Source organism: Aotus nancymaae, unplaced genomic scaffold, assembly GCF_030222135.1.
Source record: "Aotus nancymaae isolate 86718 unplaced genomic scaffold, 86718_ANA_hifiasm-v0.15.2.pri h1tg000059l, whole genome shotgun sequence".
In the NCBI taxonomy this organism is placed as follows: Eukaryota; Metazoa; Chordata; class Mammalia; order Primates; family Aotidae; genus Aotus; species Aotus nancymaae.
Window position 1 is genome coordinate 39,366,122 of NW_026988473.1, and position 26,029 is coordinate 39,392,150.

Below are 26,029 nucleotides of genomic sequence, written 5' to 3' on the forward strand. Positions count from 1 at the left end.
TGAGGAACACAGGGTTGTTGTGAAGATCCAGCGAGCTGGTGCACATAACACACCTTGCAGAATATCTTAGGACTCAATCCATGTCTCAAGCTACTGCCTCTCAGTTTTTTGGTTCAAAGGCAGCTATTCTTGACAGGTTACTGGGCATTGCAAACCAGCCCTGGGGACCTACAGGAAAGCCAGCATCTCAAGTTGGTGTTGCCACCGATCAGTGCTTACCCTGACTCATCCACTGAGCTAGCTGATGCTCCTTGACTGTCCCTTCGCAGATGAGATGAGAGAGGCATTCTCCTCCTCCATGCCCCGCTGCTCCCTGCTGACATCCCCAAGGCTGCTGCCTCCTGCTCAGGCAAACTAACTTTTCCTTTTCCCTGCTTGAGCCCAGCTGCTATTCCTCGGACTATGCCATGGGATGACAGCTGATCTGTTTGGGGGGTGTGTGTGTGTATTTTGTTTAATGTCTTTTTCAAATAAATTGTAAAAGAAATTAAAACTCTTAAGTTTAAAAAAAAACTCAGAATTTATGACTTTTGAGTAGAAATCTTCTTTAGAAGTGGCAAAATAAGAGTCTTGAATAAATAAAAGGCTGATAACAAAGATGAATTGGTCATCCTACATTAGGCAATGGAATCAAGTTTTTGGAAAAATAAATTTTAAATACCCAAGATATAATAATAATACAATTTTCTGAAGATTAAAAAATGCTGAGATCACTCCTTTTAGATATATGTTGATGTCTAATTCAGAGACATGCCTGAGAGTTACAAACTAATGTCAGAATTTTAGAATACACACACTCACATATACACGAGAGAGAGAGAGAGAAGAGCAGAGGGTAGCAATGTAATTGGGGGATATTTATTACCAAATGCTGATCTAAAAAGTTTTACTGTGGGAAAGACCTAGAGGAAAAAAAAAATGAACCAGAGTTCAATCAATGACAGCTTCCTCTTCCACACACCTGTGACCCTGGAGCACCTGCTTCAACATGAAGATCTTCAACAAAGTGGTACCATCAGGGCTCTCTAAAAAGTCCCACTGGAAATTTCCATTGGTCTTTCCAAATACTGCTTTACTGTTTGGGGTGGGGTAGGACAGAGTCAGGTAGGTGCTTTCACTATGAGTTTCTGAGGTTTAGAATGCTTACCTGAGCCCTAGTCAGGCCCTTAGATGTTCACATGCTTTTAGGAGCTCAGCTGGCCAGGAGCTATGCTAATCAATGAGGTTACAGAGATGAGGCTGACTTGGCCATGCCTCTCATCATTAACAAGAGGAGATGGGTAATAACAAAGGACATTGACATATGGAAAACACTTTGTAGGAAATACGCATGGAACTGTCACAAGAAGGTGATAAGTAATCATATCTAGAAAAGGTCATGACACAAGCTATCATAAAAGATGAATAAAGGAGAAGGTAAGAAATGGAAAAGAAAAGAATCCCTGGAAAAAATAATTACCACAGAAAAGACACAGGACATGAGGGAGCCCCATCCATGAATGTGACTTCACAGAACTGAAAGTTGGTGTTAGGAACCAGAACTCAGGTGGGGCATGAGTTCCAGGCCGACCTTGAATGTCATGCTGAGGAGTATAGACTTCATCCTGAGGACAATGGGGATATATGCTTTACATGAAAATATAAGCTGATGAGGGTAGCATTTTGTTGGAGTTGGGAGGAAGATTTTTTTAAATGTTTTTATTTCTTTCTTAAAAAAACAAATGAGATACATGCATTTGACAGCAGTGTTTTTTGAAGGCTTAATTCATTGTTGTATGTCTCTGAATGAATGCATAAACTAATATAAAGTTATTTAAGTTTTTAAGCTAGGAAATGACATGATAACTCATGCATTTTTAACACACCATTCTGAAAGTAGGATGAAGGGTATATCTGATAGCAGAGCATCAGTGACTACATTAAGAGCAGGACAAATAGAAGGAACCTAGAACTTTGGCTGCAGTGAGTCGATGAGTGGAGTAAGAGTGTGTGAGAACTCTGGGCTGAAAGATTCTACCTGAAGGTTAGTCTGATTTTAGGAATAGAGTTGTTGAGCAACGGCAAGGTCAAGAGCATAAAGAAGGCCAGGGGTGGTGGCTCATGCCTGTAATCCCTGCACTTTGGGAGGCCAAGGCAGGAGGATTACTTGAGGCCAGGAGTTGAAGACCAGCCAGGACAACATGGCAAAACCCCATTGCTACAAAAAAAAATACAAAAAATTAGCCAGGCGTAGTGGCGAGTGCCTGTATTCCCAGCTACCCGACAGGCTGAGGTGGGAGGATTGCTTACAGGAGGTAGAGGCTTAGAGAGACATGATTGTGCCACTGGGTGACAAAGTGAAACCTTGTATCAAAAAAGAGAGAAAAACAAACAAACAAAAGAGCATATGGAAGTGGTATAGAGTGAACATGATTATAGTCCCCAAAATAGAAATCTTCAAGGCTGGACTTTTGCCTAGAATGACGGTACAGTTTATCATGGAGATAAAACCTGAGCAAGTAGGTGTCAAATACCTCAACAAATGAGGAGGAGTGGCCAGGAGATTTGTCACTGACAGCAACTAGAAGGGCTAACAGGTGTTATAAGCAGATGGCTGGGGCTTCAAAAGAGAAAGGGTTTTGTAAAAGGAAGGAAGAAATTACTCTAGATACAGCAAAGCTTTCTTTGGAAAAGTTGATGCTGCTTCTGGGAGAAAATACAACCTCCACTCAGAGAGCTGTAGGAGAGCTGTATCCCTAGAGGAATTCAAAAAGCCCGAGAGATAGAGGAACAGTCTGTGAAGAGTTCAATGAGGATGTAGGGGAATTTTTTTTTTTTTTAACAATGCAACAAGGTTTCCAAAGAACACAATGAAGTGGGTGGGAAAAGAACAGGCAGAGAGAAGAATCAGCTCCTAGGACACACAAAAATAGAACTGGGCATTGGGGATAGAAGACGATAAGTCACAAAAAGGCCTAGTGATCCTGTAGCAGACAAAGGTAACCAATATGGTTTGGCTATGTCTCCACCCAAATCTCATCTTGAATTCTCACATGTTGTGGGAGGGACAGGTGGGAGGTAACCGAATCATGGGGACAAGTCTTTCTCATGCTGTTCTTGTGACAGTGAATAAGTCTCATGAGATCTGATGGTTTTATAAAGAGGAGTTCACCTACACAAGCTCTCTCCCTTTACCTGCTGTCATCCATGTAAGATGTCACTGGTTGGGCGCAGTAGCTCATACCTGTAATCCCAGTACTTTGGGAGGCAGAGGCAGGTGGATTACCTGAGGTCAAGAGTTCAAGACTAGCCTGACCAACATGCTGAAACCCTGTTTCTACTAAAAATACAAAAAGTAGCTGCATGTGGTGGCACGCGCCTGTAATCCCAGCTATTTAGGAGGCTGAGGCAGAAGAATCGCTTGAAACTGGGAGGTGGAGGTTGTAGTGAGCTGAGATTGTGCCGCTGAACTCCAGCCTGGGCAACAAGAACAAAACTCCATCTCAAAAAGAAAAACAAACAAAAAGAAAAACAAACAAAAAGACGTGACTTACTCCTCATTGCCTTCTGCCATGATTGTGAGGCTTCTCCAGCCGTGTGGTACTGTAAGTCCAATTAAACGTCTTTCTTTTGTAAATTGCTCAGTCTCGGGTATGTCTTTATCAGCAGCATGAAAACAAACTAATACAGTAAATTGGTACCAGTAGAGTGGGACGTTGCTGAAAAGATACTCGAAAATGTGGAAAAGACTTTGGAACTGGGTAACAGGCAGAGGCTGGAACAGTTTGAAGGGCTCAAAAGAAGACAGGAAAATGTGGGAAAGTTTGGAACTTCCTAGAGACTTGTTGAATGGCTTTGACAAAAATCCTGATAGCAATATGGACAATAGGGTACAGGCTGAGTTGGTCTCAGATGAAGATGAGGAACTTCTTGGGAACTGGAGCAAAGGTGACTCTTGTCATGTTTTAGCAAAGAGACTGGCAGCATTTTGTCCCTGCCCTAGAGATTTGTGGAACTTTGACAGAGATGATTTAGGGTATCCAGCAGAAGAAATTCGTAAGCAGCAAAGCATTCAAGAAGTGACTTGGGTGCTGCTAAAGGCATTCAGTTTTATAAGAGAAACAGAGCATAAAAGTTTGGAAAATTTGCAGCCTGAAAAAGTGATAGAAAGAAAAACCCATTTTCTGAGGAGAAGTTCAAGCCTGCTGCAGAAATTTGCATAAGTAATAAGGAGGCAAATATTAATCTCCAAGACAATGGGGAAAATGTCTCCAAGTCAGAAGTCTTCACAGCAGCCCCTCCCATCACAGTCCTGAAGGCCTGGAAGGCCTAGAAGGAAATGGTTTCATGGGCCAGGCCCAGGGTCCTCATGCTGTGTGCCGCCTAAAGACTTGGTGACCTGCGTCCTAGCCTGCTCTAGCCATGGCTGAAAGGAGCCAATGTAGAGTTTGGGCCAGGGTTTCAGAGGGTGCAAGCCTCAAGCCTTGGCAGTTTCCATGTGGTGCTGAGCTTGCAAGTGCACACAAGTCAGGAACTGGGGTTTGGAAAGCTCTGCCTCGATTTTAGAAGATGTATGGAAACACCTGGATGCCCATGCAGACGTTTGCTGCAGGGGTGGAATCCTCATGGAGAACCTCTGCTAGGGCAGTACAGAAGGGAAATATGGGATTAGAGCCCCCACACAGAGGCAGTACTGGGGTACTGCCTAGTGGGGCTGTGAGAAGAGAGGCCACTGTCCTCCAGACCCCAGAATGGTAGATCCACCAACAGCTTGCACCACCTACCTGGAAAAGACACTCAGTGCCAGTCTGTGAAAGCAGCCTGGAGGGAGGCTGTACCCTGCAAAGCCACAGTGGCAGACCTGCCCAAGACCATGAGAATCCACCTCTTTCATCAGCGTGACCCGGATGTGAGACATGGAATCAAAGGAGATCACGGTTAATATTTGACTGCTTTGCTGAATGCTGGACTACCACAGGGCCTGTAGCCCCTTTGCTTTGGCCAATTTCTCCCATTTGGAATGACTGTATTTGCCCAATGCCTGTACCTCCATTGAATCTAGGATGTAACTAACCTGCTTTTGATTTTACAGGCTTATAGGTGGAAGGAACTTGCCTTCTCTGGGATAAGACTTTGGACTGTGGACTTTTGAGTTGATGCTGAAATGAGTTAAGACTTTGGGGGACTGTAGGGAAGGCATGACTGGTTTTGAAACATAAGGACATGAGATTTGGGAGGGTACAGGGGAAGAATGATATGGTTTGGTTGTGTCCCTACCTAAATCTCATCTTGAATTCCCACATGTGTAAGGGACCCAGCGGGAGGTGACTGAATTATGCGGGCAAGTCTTTCCCATGCTGTTCTCATGGTAATGAATAAGTCTCATAAAATTTGATGGTTTTAAAAAGAGAAGTTACACTGCACAAGCTTTCTCTTTTTGCCTGCTGCCATCCATGTAAGATGTGACCTGCTCCTCCTTGCCTTTACCATGAATGTGAGGCTTCCCCAGCCACGTGGAACTGTAAGTCCAATTAAACGTCTTCCTTTTGTAAATTGCCCTGTCTCTGTATGTCTTTATCAGCAGCATGAAAACAAACTAATACAGCAACAGAGATGGCTGTGTGGCCACAGGAGGCCCAGGGGAGGATGATCTGAGGCAATGTGAAAGGCCTGACAATGTATGCTTCAATTGACATGTACAATCTTTGTTGGGGACCAAACTGAATGCTAGAGAGTTGGCCAAAGAAGAGGTATAACTAGTGGTGACTACATCATGATGATACCTAAAAAGTAAAAATAAAATCAATAGGACTCTGCCCAAATGGCAAAAGATGTTATTTGTGTTTATCAGGATAACCCCTACAGTTTAGCATCTTAAGTCTCAGTCTGGGGCCCTGGCTTCAGTGCTATGTTTCCCCAAGTTCACACAGGCTCATGAGAGCTGACTCTGCATATGTCTTCCCAAATCCACAGTCAGTGATTTCACACTGGCCTCTGGGTAGAAATATTTACACCAGGGAAATCAATAAACTACAAATCAGGCCTCTCCTCCTCCCACCCCTGAATCAATGATAAACATTCACTAGCTCTCCACTGCCTGCCTTGCCCTGTTCCTGTTACTCACAGGAAATAAGACTTGTGTAGCAGACTCCAAGCTGATTCTTCTCTGCTCTGATCCTCCCAGACCACCTAGAAGAGAACTATCTGTTCACCTAGACTTCTGCTTTCATCTGCATCTAGATTCTCCTTTACTTTCATATGCTGTCATCCTAGACCTATCCCTGGGCCTTCCAGGTCCTAAAACCTTCCACCTACTTCTCATCAAGTTCGCTAGCTCTCAGGTCTTTGCGTGATAAACATTAACCATAGATGAGTGGATTTTGACGTATATTCAGCTTCTGTACCCTGCTATATAACATTGGACACATTCATTTTGTCTGTTTCCTTTTCTACAAATGGTGATTTTTTTAGAAATAACCTCACTGGATTTAAGTAAATTGATTAAGTGTGTAAATTTCCTAGAGCTGTACCTAAAATGCAGACAGGTATCACTTTTTCTCCTCTCTAGGGGGCAAATATTATCACTGCCATCATTATTATTTTAGGAAACACAGTTTCTTCCTGGTTTCCTATGCGCCAGACAATGTTCTACACTCTTTACATGTATTAATTCATTTAATTCTCACTAGAACCTCATGTGGTAATATCTTTATTCATCACATTTTACAGATGGAAAAAAACTAAGGCACGGAATAGTTAAGTAACTTGCTTATGACTGTACAGTCGAAACCTACTAGAGCTAGGACTAATGCCAGTCAGCCAGCTACAGAGTGCTGACTCTTAACCACGAAGCTATTGTCCCTTTAGTTCCTGTTCCCACTCTCCTTCTACTGCCCATGAATATTTTCAGTCTGCCTAACGTGCCCTTCTAATCCAAGCTGCTATTGACCAAAATCCTAAACTACTTACCGAGTCCTATTAACAGATTTGAACCAAGAAAATAAAAGAGCCATCCAGTAGATATTATGTGTTTAAAAAAAAATCACATCACCTTGGAATAATCAGTGCTATTTCTCATGCTGTTCCTTCCATCTGGGATGCTCTACTCATCTATACCTTTAGCAAATATATTCTCATCCTTCAAAATCCATCTTGAGATTCACTCCACAAAAAAGCTCTGCCTTCCCATCCTCCATCCTTCCACTAGGCCCTGTATGGTACCTTGTATGCATTCTTGACTTAGGATCTGCCCTAAGAGAAAAATCGCCATCTCCTCTCAGTTTCCATGTAGTTAAATTGTGTAAAGTTTAATTATATTGCCATCGTATGTGCATATATCTACCTCAATGGCCTGATTTTTTTTTAACACAGGGGATGTCTTACATTTATTTATCTTTAACCCTCAGCACACATAGAATTTAGTATCAAATATGGGCTGAAAAACATTTAAAAACAAATGACTAAGGACAAACAATTGGATGACTGGATGGATAGCTGGATAAACAATAAACACAGCAATGAATAAGACCTATGGTGGATACGTTATATATTAAAATCAAAATCAAAATTAGAAGCATGGTCAGATAAGAGTAGACCCTAGAATGATCATTTTCCCTATTTACCTAGTCTGTTAGTTGGAAATGCATTAAAAATTTAAAAATATATGCCCTCTAAAATTGAAAATGAATTTTCACTGATTATCACCCACTTTTATCCATGTTTCCATGCATTTGCTATCAGCTTTAGAAATAACTTTATTCACTGAGTCCCCTTTCTCATATGATTAAGTTATTTAAACCAGAGTTATATGAAGGCCAGTTTTTAATTAGCCTGAGATTCCTCTAGGCATTCTTTATAATGTTCAAATAATGTTCTGAGGTCTTTTAACTAAGCTGTTTAAATAGAGGGGGTAAAATCTACTGGGTAATGTTATGCATTTCCCAGGTCCAGAAAAGTTCTTTGGAGAAGGTGATATTTATCAATGAAGAGATATTGAGCCAAAAACGGACCTCCTGATGTTGCCTGAGGCAAAATCCATGTCATATAAAGATAGCTACAGTTTATTAAACACCTATTATGTGCCAGGAAATGTGTATTCATCATCTTCAATCTACATGATTCTGCAAGACATTTTTCATTTTAAAGAAAAGAAAGCTAAGGTTTGAAAAGTTAAGTTTCCTAGGATCTTATGATTAGCACATGGCAGAGCCAGGTTTGAAATCCAAGTCTATTTTGTTCTGAAGCTCCAAGCTCTTTCAATTACATGATACCCATAAAGAGATTATATCTAGTAATAGGACAGTTGATTAAGAAAAATCATGTATGTCCTTATATCTGGGTAAAGTTCTCATTTGCCTCCCAAGGAGTTGGAGGTTTTTGCCTCACCTTAAATCTCACCTAACAGAAAAAATCCCCCATCAGACTCACTCATAAAGGTATTTCTTGAGATAAATACATAAAAGTAAATGAAAAGCAAGCAGGTCAAGAAAGCCAAAGTTTAAGCAGACCTCTCTGCATTTATGGCATTGTTCTCATCCCTCCTAATTTGTCTTGCTCAATGTAACAGGTCTCTCCATGAGCTCAAGGTCACACAGCTGTAAAGTGACAGAGCTGAGCCCAAATCTCCAAATCCCTCACCCCAAGTTCACTGCTGCTTGTCAGAAATATATTGCCATACCATGAACATAAATGCTCTTTTTAATAGTGCCAAAATACCACTGTTAGAACTAGAGAAATAAACACTGAACAAGTTAATAGGGAGAACCCCAATGCTGTTTTCTATTATTTATGATCCACATCATGGCTATACTGTATTTTGCTTACTCTCCTAGAGAGGAGTGTTAACCATAATTTTGTGGCTAACACCTGTACCATGAACAACAACAAACGATGTCATTGAATACTGGAAAGATGAACTAGCCTTTATAAACCTAGCTGAGACCAATGTTTCTGGACCATTTAACACCTATTCTTTGGCCATTCCTCTTCTTTGTGGACTCTATTTATTTTCTGTATTATTGCACATCTCAAACTACAGGAAGTGGCAAAATGGAAACTAAACTCCAATAAGAGATAAAGATAACTCACAAATACACCATGACCCATGGGAAGCCCTGCTTTCCTCCTCCACTACAGCTAGTAAGAAATCACTGAGAAACTGCCTGCCATAGCAGACCCCCACTTTCAAATAAGGACCATATGACAGTCTGACCACAAAACAAGCACCTGGTTGGCCTACACTTGTTCCAGGAAATGGCCAACCACAGAAAACCCTCCATCCCTAGGACTGAACAATCCTTCCTCTTTTGAAATATCCCTAAATGGTTAGCTTGCTCCCTAGCCATCAACCAAGGACTAACAATGTTCCTAAAGACCAATCAGAAAGTCTCCTCTGCTTCCTAAAGTCACATTTTATAGAATGATTGCCAATCATAGACTGCCTCAGCCTTTCCTCTTTCAATTCCATACAATTTACTCTCCTTTCTGATACCTTTGCAGCCTGCAGAAACAAATAATGGCAAGCGGATTACCTTGCCACGAGTTTATGAATAAACAGCAGCCTTTGTTAATTTTGTCCTGGTCTTTGTTTCTGACAAAATTTATATAGTTAGCTGTACAAATATGTATCCTATTGAGGGGTTTGTCACAATATATATCACCCACCATTTCTACCCATAAGAAGAAGCCATTATAAGATGAAGACATGCACCATAGGTGAGAAGATATTCATCCACAATTATTTCTCCCTTCTAGTCTAATTGATAATTTTATGTAATACTATTTAAATGTTTGGATGAATTTAAAGGGATTAGCACTTTGGTTAGTTTTCATAAAAGCTTTTCACTCAACGTGGAGAATGAAAAATGAGAAAAATGAATGTAATTAAACCAATTTTCATTTGGCTACTACATGTTTTACTTTTGTAAGCCATTACACCTGATTCCTCTATTGGCTCAGGATAAACACTGAATTCTTTTACTGAAAAATAAGTAATTCTTGACTTAGCCTTGCTTTACTCTAAGCAATTATGTTAAAATAGCACTTAGCATTTTTTTCTATGTCCCATCCCCCATTCATGAGGGGCCCTAGTAGGGAGGCTTCACTTCTCTCTTTTTTATCTCTAATACTTTTATACTGGCTGTGTCCTATCTCTGTGCTGTGATATTGACTAGCCTCTTTCCAACTCACATAGATGCTATCTTCAAGTGATAAATCTAGCAGGCTACCCATATAATTGATCTCAAATTCCCCATGACCCCAACAACCTTTAGCTGTGGCATTTTGAAGGACTTTGTACCTCTTTGAAAAATTAAACGCTGATTAAAATTCTGATGGGGGATGTCTCATTCTACCTAAAAAAATGTTTCGAATCTCCCAAGGAGTGTGAACATCACCCTCTGTAACCATTTTGAAGATACACTTAAAAAAAATTAGATGTGAGCTATGAATAGCAGTCTGTGGTAAGAAACTAATACTCTCACTTTGCAGCTAAAAAAAAATTTACTTGACCTATACATGCAGCGTAAGATTACATGCAGCATAAGATGGTGTGTGAAGTTAAGGAAAAATGACTTGTTGCTATCAATACAAATCTGTTGAATTTGTCTGACTTATGAGTACAGTTTACCCAGGAAGAGCCCAAATGTGGTGATAGAAAGGACATATATGGGTTTTGGAGCCAAAGGCAGGTTTGAGTCTGGACTCACTAGATTTGTTGTTTTAAGAAAATAACTTCTCAGAGCTTAAGCTCCTTAAGTTCCTTATGTGAAACCCTAACTGTACTTTGCAGAGTAATTACGATAATGAGAAAAAAACACTCTGAAACACAGATCCAGCAATACAGAGACACTCTGTCAACATTAGTTTACTTCTATCAAGAGTATTATTTTTCCGAGCCTGCTGCAATGTATCTTTTGAAGCACATTCTCTCAGTTATGTCCCTGAGGGCATGGCCAGGTACATAAAATCTAGAACAGTAGCCTTTATTGAAGCTACAAAATTTATTCAGTGATAGACACACACACACACACACACACATACACACACACACACACACACACACACACACATGTCACTGGGACTCACAGAACACAAGGTATCATCATAGAAGCCTGATAGACAATTTGCTTTGGGGAATTAAGGATGGCAAACTGTAAAATCTGCACTACCACAGGGATTAGCAATTTTCTTATAAAGGGCCAGATAGTAATAACCTTTGTGGAACACATCTCTGACACAACTGTCCATCTATGCCACTGCAGCATAAAAACAGCCATAGGTAATGCATAAGCAAGTAAGTGCAGCTATGTTCCAATAAAACCTGATTTACAAAAATAATCAGCTATATAACTAATACATATCAAGTTTTTAAAAAACAGTCAGCAGGCCGGGTTTGGTACATGGGCCATAATTTGCTGCCCCCTGATCTAAAGGAAAATGATTTGCCTGGACTCAATATCTCATACTCCCTCCTTCCTGCTGCATTTCAGCTGATCCTGGTGTTTAAAGCACTTTACGTCCCAAATAACTTCCCAGGACATCAAGTTTAGAATATTAATAAATGATATTAGAACAACACAAAGAAGTTCTTACTGGCCTTAAAAAAACAATTACTCATTCACATGTAATAATATTTGTCAGTATGATAATGGAAAAATAGAAAATAAATATCTCATTCCTTAAATTTTGGCATTCTGCTGTAATCTGTAATGCTAGCAACTAGCAAATTATTTTTTTTTTCTTTTCAGATCACACCAGCATTAAATTCCTTAGTCAAAACCTAAGGTGACTCAAACAAAAAAATTTTCTTAAAAAGTTCCAGGATATGAACATAAAATCTCCTCTTCTTATCTTGTTCTGCACTTAAAGTTTGGTGAAAAATTTTATTCTAATTGTTTTGCTCTTGGCAATGAAATAAATGGAGCGTTTTCATTCTGCTACCTCCAGTGTCAAAGTTAAGTTTTACATGTAGTTAAAACCATTCCATTAAGACTCAGTAGTCTACTTGTTATTCATTCTTTTTTCTCTCCTATTCAAGACTTTTTCTATCTGTGTTTCAAATAAGAAGCTCTTTATCTAAAAGTCATGCTGAGTTTTATCTTGAGTTAGAACTTACTTTAGGGTAAAAGTTGATAAAGGATTAATGAATTATTATGAAAGGAAATGAAAGCTTCTAGGATCAATGATGATGAGGTAAGAAGTTCCCACGTGTAACTAGGAACATCAAGCTTTCATTTTAAGTTAATCCAATGACAGAAACCAGTAGGTGATAGTGGTTTGTGGTGGGTGAAGATTCCAGTCTCAGACTCTGGCCAAATTTTATCTCTTATCTGCTATAATGATGACCTAAAAAGACTTCCAATTCCACATAAAGATAACATTTAGTAAATCAAAATACTAGTGCTTTTAGCGTTCTGCAAAAACAAAATCTTATTCTAAAATAGTTCATGTACCCAAATAGAAAGTAAAACTCTGTTTAATGTCACTAAGTTCAAGGCTTAAAAATCTAGAGGCTGGCCGGGCGCGGTGGCTCACGCCTGTAATCCCAGCACTTTGGGAGGCCGAGGCGGGTGGATCATGAGGTCATGAGATCGAGACCATCCTGGTCAACATGGTGAAACCCTGCCTCTACTAAAAATACAAAAAATTAGCTGGGCACGGTGGCGCGTGCCTGTAATCCTAGCTACTCAGGAGGCTGAGGTAGGAGAATTGCCTGAACCCGGGAGGCGGAGGTTGCGGTGAGCCGAGATCGCACCATTGCACTCCAGCCTGGGTAACAAGAGCGAAACTCCGTCTCAAAAAAATAAAATAAATAAATAAATAAATAAAAATCTAGCGGCTGAAAAAAAAGATACAGAACACTCTTTCTTTTTAAATCATTTGCCATTTTTATTTCCTTAGAATATTCACTCCAATTATTGAGAACAAAGCAGTTAGATCTGGTCAGGTGTTAGGGTATGACACAGCCCCTGCCTACAAGAGATGAGGGCAAGGCACCTGTCATACATGGAATTTACAGAGTATCCTGGTTCATTCAATTTATTTCTTCACCCTATAGGCATTTGCTAAGTGCCTACTGCATTTTGAAAAATGGAGACTGGAGAGATGAGCCCTTGAGAAGCTCACGGGTATGAGAACATAAACTGCAACAGCTTGATGGTGTTCCTGCTTCAACTCGTTCCTCAACGTTCACTCCTCCCACAGCAGCCTGAGCCAGTTTGTAAAAAACATAAATCAGGTCATATTCCTCTCTTCCTTAAAACCCTCCTTTGCTTTCCAATTACATTTAGAATACAATCCATTTTTTTCTCCTCTGGTTCTTATATGACCTGTCCTGTCTTTCCTATCACCTTGCCTGTCCCCCATTCTACTCTGACAATGCCAAATTTCTATCTGTTCTTTGAGTGTTTCAACTCCTCCTTGCATTGGGACATTTGTTGTTGCCTTTGACTAGAAAAATCTTTTTTTTTTTTTTTTTTTTTTAATATACAAGGTCTTATTCAGGCTGCAGTGCAGTAGTGTGATCATGGTTCACCGTAACATTGAACTTCTGGGCTCAAGTGATCTTCCTACCTCAGCCTTCTGAGTATCTGAAAATACAGGACATCACATCTGGCTAATTTTTAAAAAATTTTCTGACTGGGCACAGTGGCTCACAACTGTAATCCCAGCACATTGGGAGGCCAAGGTGGGTGGATCACGAGGTCAAGAGTTCAAGATCAGCCTGGTCAGCATGTTGAAACCCCATCGCTATTAAAGATACAAAAAAAAAAAAAATTAGCCTAGCATAGTGGCATGTGCCTGTAATCCCAGCTACTCGGGAAGCCGAGGTAGGAGAATCACTTGAACCCAGTAGGCAGAGGTTGCAGTGAGTCGAGATCACGCCATTGCACTCCAGCCTGGGCAAGAGGGTAAGACTCCATCTAAAAAAAAAAAAAAAATTCTGTGGAGGTAGGGCTTCATTAGTTGCTCAGGCTGGTCTCATACTTGTGGTCTCAAGCAACCCTCCCAACTTAGCCTCCCAAAGCACTGGTATTACAGGTGTGAGACACTGTGCCCAGCCTAAAATAACTTTGACCAAAGCTAGTCCCTTTTATGTCTCAACTCAAAAGTCACCTCCTTCTTTTACATCATCCTAAATGTATGAAGCTCATTTATTCACTTTTTTTGTCATCTATTTCTTCCACTAGCATGTGGGTTCCATGAGAGTATGGATCTTTTTCCATAACAGTATGGCTCCATTGTACCCCCCCAATACTCAGAATAATGTTGAACATATTATAGGTACTCAATAAATATTTTGAATAAATAAACATAAACACAGAAATAATGGTTAACATTTATTTAATTTTAGGTGCTAGATACTGTTACAAACATATTGTATGAATTATCACCTTTAATTCCCATACCATGAAAGATAAGTATGTCTTCCTCCCATTGTATAACTGAGGAGACTATGTATTATGTGGTCAAGTTCTAGTCCAGGGTCACTCCGCTAATAAATGGCAAAACTAAAATTCAATACCAGGCAGTCTAACTCTGGAGGATGTGCACTTAGTCATTATCACACAGAAAAGAAAAGAAAAAACATCCTGGATAGTGTATTGTTAACATCTCTGGGTCTATGCACAGCTTTCCACTAAGCTCCCCCAACTACAGTATTGTGAGAGGGAGCAGAAACGTTAAGACACAAACATACTGTGGTTGTGCCATCAAGACAAGGGAACTAAACACAGTAAGATGATTGTCAATTCCACTACTAATAAACTACAGACTAACAAATGGCACTCCTCTGGAAATACCCCTGGTCCCTCTAGTCTCTTGGTATGCCCCTAGAGTTAGCCTTGCAAACCACCATTCCATTCAGGGCCAGAGAAGTCAGTCCTTGATCGTAATGTGGAGAGCGAGACTCTCATCTCTGACCTACTGAGCCCAGAGCCAACTTCATAAATCAATAAATCAAGCAATCACTGTAAGAGTTAACATCTACTGGACAAAATACCATGTTTAGAATGTATTCATTATCTTATTTTATCCTACCAGCAATCCATGCAATAGGTGCTATTATAATCACTCTATTATTAGATAAAGAAACTGCTGGTTGAATGGTATATCGGTCTATTTTCCAACAATTGAACAGCCAGAAAAACTAAAAAAATAGAAATGATGAATACATAAACTCTCTTTGACGCTAACACTAATGCACATATACCCAGGACCTCAGAGTTCGGGAGAAGGTCAGGACACAGCACCATCATTAGATGCAACTGCAAACATGGACAAACAAGGGAAACAAAGCATCTCCTACTCAAGATATTTCAATGTCATCTGCCTGAAAATCACCATAATAACAATACAAATCTACAGTAACTACAATAAGAACGCTCACTGTAGTGTTCCACCACAACTTCCTGCGGTTGTGCAAAGTGCAACCTACATCATCGTGATCATGTCCCTGCCATGTCACTTCTATTTCATAAGGCTCCTTGTATATTTTTTAAAAGGAAATTCCAAAATACTATTATAAAAATGATAATCATGTTTGCTTTACATAAATTAACACTTTTAACATAATAGAGCATTTTCATTTTGTCATTGGCAGGACAATCATAAAAGTATTTAATGTGTTTTAATTTATATTATACTACATGCAGTAAGGGACAGTAATAGGACCCAAGTTTAAGGTTTAATGATAGATGCATCATTTCAATACTGTCAGAATGTCTCTGTAGTTCAGGTATAAGCCCACAGGGAGATATATATAGTCTAAACTAAGATACAGCCCAGATCTAGTTTATTTTTTATTTATTTTATTTATTTATTTTTTTTGAGACAGAGTTTTGCTCTATCACCCAGGCTGGAGTACAGTGGCACAATCTCGGCTCACTGCAACTTCCACTTCCCAGGTTTAAGCAATTCTTCTGCCTCAGCCTCCTGAGTAGCTGGGACTACAGACACGTGCCACCACATCCAGCTAATTTTTTTGTATTTTTAGTAGAGATGGGGTTTCACCACGTTAATTAGGATGGTCTCAATCTCCTGACCTCGTGATCCACCCACCTCAGCCTTCCAAAGTGCTGGGATTACAAGCGTGAACCACCATGCCCGGCCTAGTTTATTTTTTAAACTTCAATGTCTTCCCAGTGCCTGACAAGCCAAGGCTAGATGTTGTTTTAGCATTCAAGATCTGGGTGAATGGTCCTTCCACTCTCCCTGTGATAGGACTTGAATCCTATCACAATTCATATTGTAACTGCCAACAAGAAGTGTTCTGAGGAGCAATGTGTAACCTGTTAACACTGGCACCATAAGGGATACAACTAGCAGTGTGGCCTCGAGCAAGTTACTTATTTCTCCAAGCCTCTTTTTCTTCCGTAAGGCTCTTATAAAAGGAAATTTAGCAGTAAAGTTTGGAAAGACTGGTCCTTGACTGGGCAAAACATCCCTATACCCTCTGACCTCAGACCATTTGATGCCATATGAGTAACACACACCCACCAATCTGCTATGGGCTGTCTTTTGTCTACCACACTTCTAATCTTTTTCCTCCAATGCTCCCACGGTCGATGCTTTGGATATTCTTTTAACTACCAACAGCCCCATAAAAACACATATGGACTTAATTCCTAAGTATGGACTTGCTCCTTTCTCTCTACTTCAGCCAAGACCTGGCCACATGCCCACTCTTGTTGGCTAGTCTGAAGATTCTGCGACCTCTATCTGAATATTCATTCTTCAAGCCCCAGGCTCTAGCTGACCAACATAGTTCAGCTATTGCACTCTGCATTCCCATTAATGCAATTTCCTAAACCACTCTTCTATAAAAGTCATGCGATAAGAAAAATAAGTAGTAAATAGCCACAATAATCTAATTTCTACCTAGCACTATGCTATATGTTTTCACACCTTAAATAAGGATTTTTAAATGCAGACAAGGGTAAGGTGAAGCATTTTAGTTTGAAGAAGAAAACAAAGAAGACTAAGATAGAGAGGAAGAAAATAGAGCTCATGTAGAGAAAATAAACTGGTGGGGTTTTTTTTGAGAATATCATGTACATAAATGGAATAGACAGAGATAAGGCTAAGAAAAAACAGCATGGGAACCAGATCCTAGAGGCTTTCAAATGCTAGAGTAAGATCTGGCCTTTGTTGGGCAGAGAAGACTTCGAAGTTTAAATCATGAACTTCCTGGATTTGGGCTGTATTCTAGAAAGATGAATTTTAACAGTATAGAGAGGATGGATTGGAGAGAAAGAACTAAAGGTGCTTGTTTTTATACAGACCTTCATGGGAAATTGTCATATAATGACACAGTCCCTCTCTGCATCTTTGATTACTATGATTAACTGATAAGAGACTAGTGGGTATTCTACAGTTGCTGAGAAGAGGATGTAAATATGTTATTTCCATAGAATCACCTTGGTGCTTTTCTAAATTAATCTGTACTTTCAGAGAAAAAGATTTTTTTGCTGTAGTGCATCCCCATCAACAGTATCATAATAGCGTGTATAAAATCCTGTTCACCTGCATGGAGCCCTCTAGGAGTTCAGGATGAAGCCCCAATAAGCGTGTCCTAATTCAGCTGCCTAAACCAAGACTCCCTTTGATTCTGAGTGCCAGGAAAACAAACGACCACCATTGTAAAGAATTCAGCTATAATTTTCAAGGTTCCCAGAGGCAATACAGGTGAAATATTAAGCTATAATAGTTCAAGTTGCTGTTAGGAAGAAAATGGTGCATTTTTGTGAGAGAGTATTGCCTGGTGTTTCAGAGTATAGGCTCTAAAGTCAAGCAGCCTCGGTTTAAATCTCAGTTCCTCCATCTAGTATCTGTGTGACCTTGAGTAAATTATTTAAATTCTTTAAGGATTATAGTAGTATCTGTCTCATAAGATCATTTGAAAAATAAATGTGATAACCCATGTAAGTCACTGAACACACTGTTAGTACTCATATGATTTAATTTATATCTTTTACAAAGATCACTCTGGCTGCATTAGATTAGATGAGTAGAAAGGAGAGATATGGAGAGCAGAAAGGAGGCTATTTAACTAGTTCACAAAACAGATCACAGTGGTTTGAACATGGGTAAAAGTATTTGGATCTGAAATACATTTTCCAGATAAACTAGACAGGAGTTGCTAGATGAAGTCAAGAATGACTGTCATGCTTCTAGCATTCGAATTGGAGGGGCCGTGCTATAATAAGCTGAGATGATAAAGACTGCCAGAGACATATTTAGAGTAGAAAGTCAGAAGTTGAGTTTAAGACACACTATTTTATGAGCTGAAATAGTAATTGGGCATTTGGATACAAATTCAAATCTCAAAGCAAAGATATGAGCTGAAAATGTTGATCTGTGATCACCTTTGTTTACAGGGGGAAAAAAAGGAAAACAGAAACCAGTTTTAAAGCCTGGAAAACGTCAATGTTTTTAGATTAGATAGAACAGGAGCCTGCAAAGATGATTAAGAAAGGATAACTAGAAAGGCGGCAAGACAAACAACAGAATGTGTTATCACAGAACAGAGAAGGAGGTCTCTCATGAGGAGAGCTGGTGACTGACTAAGGTCAAATGCTACTGAGACATCAAATAAGTTGACAGCAGTGATATGTCTCCTGGAGCTGTCAACATATAAATCAGAGAAGAGTGATAATGCTAGAAATGGAATTGGAACAGTTTATGGAGTGGATGTGGATAAAGAATTGAAAACAATCTACAGAGCCAATTCTAAGAAATTGGCTTGAAAGGACATATGGATGGGAGGAGGGTCTTGAGGGGGATGTGGACAAAGAAGGAAATTTTGTAAGATGAAAGATAATAATGAGAGTATGCTAATATAAATAATTAGGAAAGAGGTGACACTGATGACACAAAAGAAGAGATGATGACCAAAGGTGTGAGGTCCCTGAAAATCTGAGAGTAAGTAGGATATAGAGCATAGGAAATGGCTGGCCTTTGATGAGCTAAGAGCATCTGTTTCAGGAGGAGACAGAAGCAGCTGGATATTGACGTGGTGGAACCAGGAGTCAGATAATGAGTTAGTTCCATCCTGGAGTTTTCTGTTTTTCTCAGTGACATATGAAGTAAGGTCACAAACTAGGGGTGCAAGTGACAATAAAAGGAGAATAGGTTGAGAGTTTGAGGACTAAGAGAAAGAAAGAAAGCTTACTAGTGAAATATTAGTTATTGCTAAGTCATGTTTAATTCTTAAGTCAAATTTTGTGATCAAAAATGTAAAATGCAATCAGTCCACCTGATTGCATTCCTCTCCCTGGTAGTGTTCTACTACCTGTTAACAAATGTGGAGAAGGTGGAAATTGGGCTCATCCAAGGCTGGGATAAGACCAATAAGAAAGAGAAGAGTAAGAGCATTGGAAGATATTTTCAAGAAAATGATTACAATTATGGACCATGAAATTTAATCAAAAGCAAAGGAAAGACATGAGAAGATCTAAAAATCATGAAAAAAAGGTGAAAACGATAGATTAAAGGTTTCAATGAGCTGAAATAACTTTTTGCTATGGGAATAGTTAAGCAAGGAAAATGGAGGCATAGAATTTTCAGCTTAAAGAATGAAATGTTTGAAGGTTTCAGAAATATTGTCATTTCTTAAGATGACAAAATCTTGGCCAGGGCCAAAGAAGTAATAAGCATAATAATATTGTTTAACCCATGAGAAAAGGTGGATTTAAGAAAAGTGGACTTAAGAAGTTCATAATTAGTTCAACCATTATGGAAGACAGTGTGGTGATTCCTCAAGGATCTAGAAAAAGAAATTCCATATGACCCAGCAATCCCATTACTGGGTATATACCCAAAGGATTATAAATTGTTCTACTATAAGGACACATGCACATGTATGTTCGTCACTGCACTGTTTACAATAACAAAGACCTGGAATCAACCCAAATGATCATCAATGATAGACTGGACAAAGAAAATTTGGCACATATACACCATGAAATACTATGCAGCCATAAAAAAAACGACGAGTTCATGTCCTTTGTAGGGACATGGATGAATCTGGAAACCATCATTCTCAGCAAACTGACACAAGAACAGAAAACCAAACACTGCATGTTCTCACTCATAGGTGGGTGATGAACAATGAGAATACATGGGCACAGGAAGGGAAACATCACACACTGGGGTAGTTGGCAGGTTGGCAGGGGTGGAGGGCCAGGGGAGGGGAGGGACAGCGGCAGGGCAGGGAGGTTAGGGAGGGATAGAACTGGGAGAAATGCCTGATGTAGGCAGTGGGGGCAGGGAGACAGCAAACCACCATGGCATTTGTGTACCTATGCAGCAATCCAGCAAGATGTGCACATGTACCCCAGAGCTTAAAGTACAATAAAAAAAGAGTTCATCAAACAGAGATATCAACATATTGGATAGTCTCACCCAAGTAGATGTTCAAGCAACCAAGAATAATGACAGGAATTGGCATGGAGAGAAATACAGTGAACCAGAAGCTTCATGGATAAAGTAGAATAATACCAGATGCAGGAACAGAAATAGGGTGGTGTAGTCAGATAGTATAGATATTGACAAAAAGAGAAATTTTTATAAGAAAGAAAAAATGGTCTAAAACTGTCACTGAAAATCATAAAGAGGTCAGGTGCACTGGCTCATGCCAGTAATCCCAGCACTTTGGAAAGCCAAGGGTAGGAGAACTGCTTGAGCCCAGGACTTGCAGATCAACCTGGGCAACATATTAAGATACCATTTCAACAAAAAATTTTTAAAAATTATTTAGGTGTGGTGGCAAGTGTTCATGATCTCAGCTACTAGTGGGGCTAAAGTGAGAAGATCACTTGAGCCTGGGAGGTTGAACCTGCTGTGTGCTATGATGGTGACACTACACTCCAGCCTAGGTGACAGAACAAAACCCTGTCTCAAAGAAAAGAAAAGAAAACAAAGAAAAGGAAACAAAAGAAAAAACGAAAAGAATAGAAAATCATAAAGGACACCTACCCTCATGGACATCAGGTATGTGGTATGTCTGACAGCTAGCTTTGTCTTAAGGCAAAAATAATATTTAAGTGTTCAAACATTAGGAGGCAGAATTGTACAGCATCTAAGAATGTAAACATTAGAATTAGATAAATTAGGCTTTGATTGTGTTACCAAATGCCACTGAGTTTTGGTTTCTCATTTTTAAAATGGTAGCAATAACAACGATACCTATTGTCCTGCCAAAAAAAAAAGGAAATCGACAAAGCCCAAAAACAAATAGGAAAAAAAAAGGCAATTCATATGAGAGGAAAAAAGACATTTTCTTACATACATAGAGTTCATATAAATCAGTAAGAAATAAATTTAAAAGCCTAACAAAAAAGAGATAGTTAAAAAACACACTTCACAGAAAAAGAAATACAAGAAACTTTCAGACACATGAAAAGATGCTCAAGGCTGGGCATGGTGGCTCACGCCTGTAACCCAGCACTTCAAGAGTCTAAGGCAGGAGGATCACTTAAACCCATGAGTTTGAGACCAGCCTGACCAACATGGTGAAACCCTGTCTGTAATCAGAATACAAAAATTAGCCAGCTGTGGTGGCACATGCCTGTGATTCCAGCTACTCAAGAGGCTAAGGTGGGAGGATCGATTGAGCCAGGAGGTGGCAGTTGCAGTAAGCTGAGATTGTGCCATTGCACTCCAGCCTGGGCAACAGAGGGAGAACCTGTTTAAAAAAAAAAAAATGCTCAAAGGAGATCAATTTAAAATAAGGTACCATTTTATCTGTGTGTGTTTGTGTGTATGTGTGTATGTGTGTGTGTGTGTGTGTGTGTGTGTGTATATATATATAACAGACTGGTAAAAGTCACATAATCTTATAGTACTTTGTTGTTGAGGAAGTGTACTATGATATGTTGCTATTAAAAATGTAAATTGGTGTACATTCTTTGGAAAGCAAGTTGTGAATATCTATCAAAATTTAAAATGCACGTACCTTTAATATATTTAGTAATCCACGTACAAGATTTTTTTTCCTACAGATAAACACATGCATGCACCATGTGCACAAAGAGATAGGTACAAGTCTATTCATTGAAATGTTCTTTTTAGAAGTAAATCTGGCAAAAAACTAAAATATTCACCAATAGTGGTCTGTTTAAATAAATCATGCCACAGCCACAAAAAGAATACAATATAGGCATATAAAAATATAGTATGATTCTATATGTTGCTCACGAGATGATATCCAACATACTAAGTGAAAAAGGAGGTATTTAACAATATATAATATGCCTCTAATTTATAAATAAAAAGGGTTATATGCATAAACATATATGTACATATTTTCCATATATGCATGCCAGATCATAAAGGGGCATCCAAGAAATAAGAAAAGTAATTCTTTTCTACAAAGGACTGTTGGTGGTCTGAGATAGGCAAGAGGTAGATGTATTAATATGTTTAATTCAATAATCTCTTTTACAAGTTAAATTTTTATGAGGTGCTGCATTGCTTATTGCTTTTTTTTTTGAAACAGAGTCTTGCTTTGTCTCCCAGGCTGGAGTGCAGTGGCACAATCTTGCCTCACTGCAACCTCTGCCTCCCAGGTTCAAGCAATTCTTCTGCCTCAGCCTCCCAAGTAGCTGGGACTACAGGCACACACCACCATGCCCAGCTAATTTTTGTATTTTTAGTAGAGATGGGGTTTCATCATATTGGTCAGGCTGGTCTTGAACTCCTAACCTCATGATCCGCCACCTTGGCCTCCCAAAGGGCTTGGATTACAGGTGTGAGCCACCGCACCTGGCCTTGTATTGCTTTTTTAAAATAAAACCAGTATATATCATTGAAATGGAAAAATAAGACTTAGGTATGCACTCACTTTAAAGGTATAGGAATATAATGACAATTCATTGAGGTAATACTTGTAAAGCATTTAACACAGTGCCTAGGACATTCCAGCCCTTAATCAAAATATTTACTGCCATTATAATCATTACCTTGTTATAATGTAGTAACGAATCAGACATCAGTATGTTCAAAACCAAGGTCATCATTTTCTCTACCAATCATCCATTCCCCTCCTCATCCAGAAATCACTTTCAAAAAGTGCCACCCACTCCACTATCTTAGAACCTTTATTATCTTCTATTGTAAGTGGCATTCATAGCACTTTAGCAACTGCCCCTTTCAATTTTTCTTAACTTTATTTCCAATAACTTACCTTCTGCTCTAGTCAGTACTATAGACTATACTTCCTAGAATGACAAAATTATGCAAAAATATAAATTTATTTCAAAATACAGTTTTGGCCATGTAGAAGCCTGGCATATACTACTGTGTTTATTTTCACATATTTTAGTAATTCTAAATAATTTGTTGCTTATGTTTTATTTTTTCTTTGAACAATTTGTTATTTAGGAGATTTACTTTGTGTGTGTGTGTATGTGTGTGTGTGTGTATACATATTTAGTTTTATTGTAACAAAACAACTTGTACATTTTTAACATTTAAAACTGAGCATCATATTTCCTTTCCAGTCAAACAAAAAGAAAATTTAAAAATAAACAGGAAGAAAATTACAACAGAGAATGTCAATTCCAAATAAGATCCTACAGGTTCTGCTGATTCTGCCATTGAGTGGCAGGGCTCAAGTCATCATTAGGAGAAAATTTATTTTAAAAGTGTCATCTTAAACTGCAAGGATGTCTGTCAAATGTCACAATTAAACATGCCAAAGGAGAAGCCATGTTGTCAAAATGCCCACTTAGCCCACCTGAGCATCTCAAACCCATCCTTTGCTGACCTTCTATAACCCCATTTTTTAAAGTTTTTTTTTTCTTTTTTTAAACAAGAGAAAGTAGACAGATACATGTTGGTAAATGCTAACTGTCCATATTCACATGGGGACACAGTATACTCTCTGAGCCCAATATACAGAGAAAGGAGGAAAAAGCTAGAATTATATGCACTTCTACACAGGGTCCTACACCCTCCAGCTTCCAGCAGAGGGAAGGAAGCAGGTTTTCCTTTTTTCCCACAGAACTTGGTGATGTCGATCCCATACAGTTTTTGTTCGGACAGGAAGGGATAAAAATGAATTTTGAACAGAAAGGGGTAGAGACTCTTATCCGATTGCATTCTGCTCAAAGTATTTCCCCCAAAATAAGCTGAGAACCATGGGATAGAGAAAAGAGGCCTCAAGAACAGGGTAACTGAGCACAAGAGGGAAAAGAAACAAAAAGCAAAAAATTGCTCCCAGGGACTGGAGAAATTTTTTAAAAAGGAAGGTTGGAATCCATCAGTGTTCTATTAGTCATCTTCTCCTTCATCCTCCTCTCCTTCCTCCCCTTCATCATCTTCATCTTCACCTTCATCCTCATCCCCTTCATCAATATCTTCTAATCCTTCCTCCTCTTCATCATCATCATCTTCTCCTTCTTCATCATCCATATTGGGAACCAAGTAGTATTGTAATGGGTTTGGCCAAATATCATCTTTGATGACCTCTCCCAACTCATCAGCACCTGCATCAGAATGGTCAGTAAACCAGGTAAAGAAACTCTCTGGTTCCTCATGCTGCCTCTTCCTGCTGGCTTTATTCTGCATTTGACTTGAGCATTTTGTCAAATCCTTTCCAGATTTCCATTTGATTTCGGTGGACTTTGAAGATGGATCACTACTCTCATTCTGATGAAATTCTTTGGAGAGAACTTTATTTTCAAAGTAAGGATTTTCATCAAAATAAAAATCTATTCTGTAACCTGATTTAATACCTTCAAATTCTGTCACTTCAACTCTGGTCAAATAATGCAGTGCCTCTTCATCCTCCTCCCCAAGCAGTGCAGACACTTGTGGATGGTTGGCAAATGTTGTTACCCAAAAATTGGGGATATTGGCAATCAATTCTGACCTCTTCTGAAAAATGGTTTGCAGAGTCAAAATCTCCTCACTGGCTTGTTCATTAAGTCTGTCTATTTCATTTTGTACTTCATCAATGTGTTCAACTGCTTCTTGCTGTTCTTTCTCTCCCTTCTTCAGCAAGCCTGCAGAGGCTGATGCCTCCTCCCATCCCAGAGCAGGAGGTGGTCTTGGTTTCTTCTTTTGAGGCGGGAGTAGAGACTGGCATTTGGGGGCCATGCTGCTGGGGAAGTCCGAGAACCAGAGCAGGAGTCTCCTGGCTCGTCCAAAAGCAGGCAGAACACTCAAGATTTACCTTACCATATGTTTCTGAGTAGTCGTGGTTTCTTGGTCTGTAGAAACTTTGGACATTCTTTCAGAATTTTACTACGCTAGATGTCAAAAAGTGTAGCCTGAATAATTCCTGGTTAAGAAACATGACTAGTGTTTTCTATTATCATTGTTGGTAATGTTCCATGAACATCTGAAAAACAGGAATATTCTCTATAGGGTACAAATTTTGAGACATGTGGTAATTCACCTTTATGAATTATTTAATCCTTATGCTTGTATTTATTTTCCATGTTGCTTGTTACAAACTGAGAATGGTGTATTAAAATCTGCCACTGCAATTCTGTTTCTGTCAATCTTCCTTGCTAAAATATTTGCTTTATGTGTTTTCATGTTTTATTAGTGAACACAGATTCATATCTATAATGTCTGTATGATGAAGTTTCTCTTTCATCAATATTAAATGTCTATTCACAATTCTTTTGATGCTTTTTGCCTTGAATTCTATTTTTATAGATATTAGTATTACATCCCCTACATTCTCTCTGTTCAGAATTGCTTTACAGTTTGCCAAATTCTGGGATTTTTTTTTTTTTTTAGTTATCAGTCTTTTAATGTTGATTTTAAAAATACAAATGCATAGTTTTTGCCTTATAAGTGGGAAGCTAAACCATTTCTATTTAATTATATCATATAGTTAATATTTTGTTATTTTATATTTGGCATTCTATATTGTAGGCTGCCCTGCCATTTTAAAAAAAATCTAAATGTTTTATTAAGAGGACTATGATTAGTTTGCTTGTACCTGATGTGGTGATTTGGAAAACTAATGTATCTTTAATTCTACTAGAATTTACTTTTAAGATTTCCAACACCTTAATCTTATCTTCTTCCCCAC

The 26,029-nt window shown here is 39.0% G+C and overlaps 2 protein-coding genes across 4 annotated transcripts in view; both read right to left on the bottom strand.

Moving 5' to 3' along the window:
* The window catches only part of NELL1 (neural EGFL like 1), a 912,020-nt gene that overhangs the window by 484,246 nt on the left and 401,745 nt on the right, over window positions 1-26,029 (bottom strand). The gene's annotated exons all lie outside the window — the stretch shown is intronic.
* Window positions 24,173-25,080, bottom strand: LOC105719985 (protein SET-like). The gene has a single exon (XM_064365540.1). The coding sequence runs from the start codon at window positions 25,078-25,080 to the stop codon at window positions 24,253-24,255; it is 828 nt and encodes a 275-aa protein (XP_064221610.1). The 3' UTR covers window positions 24,173-24,252.

Bases quoted from the DNA above. Each gene is read 5' to 3' on its own strand.
- LOC105719985 (XM_064365540.1), bottom strand. From the start codon at position 25,080: ATGGCCCCCAAATGCCAGTCTCTACTCCCGCCTCAAAAGAAGAAACCA.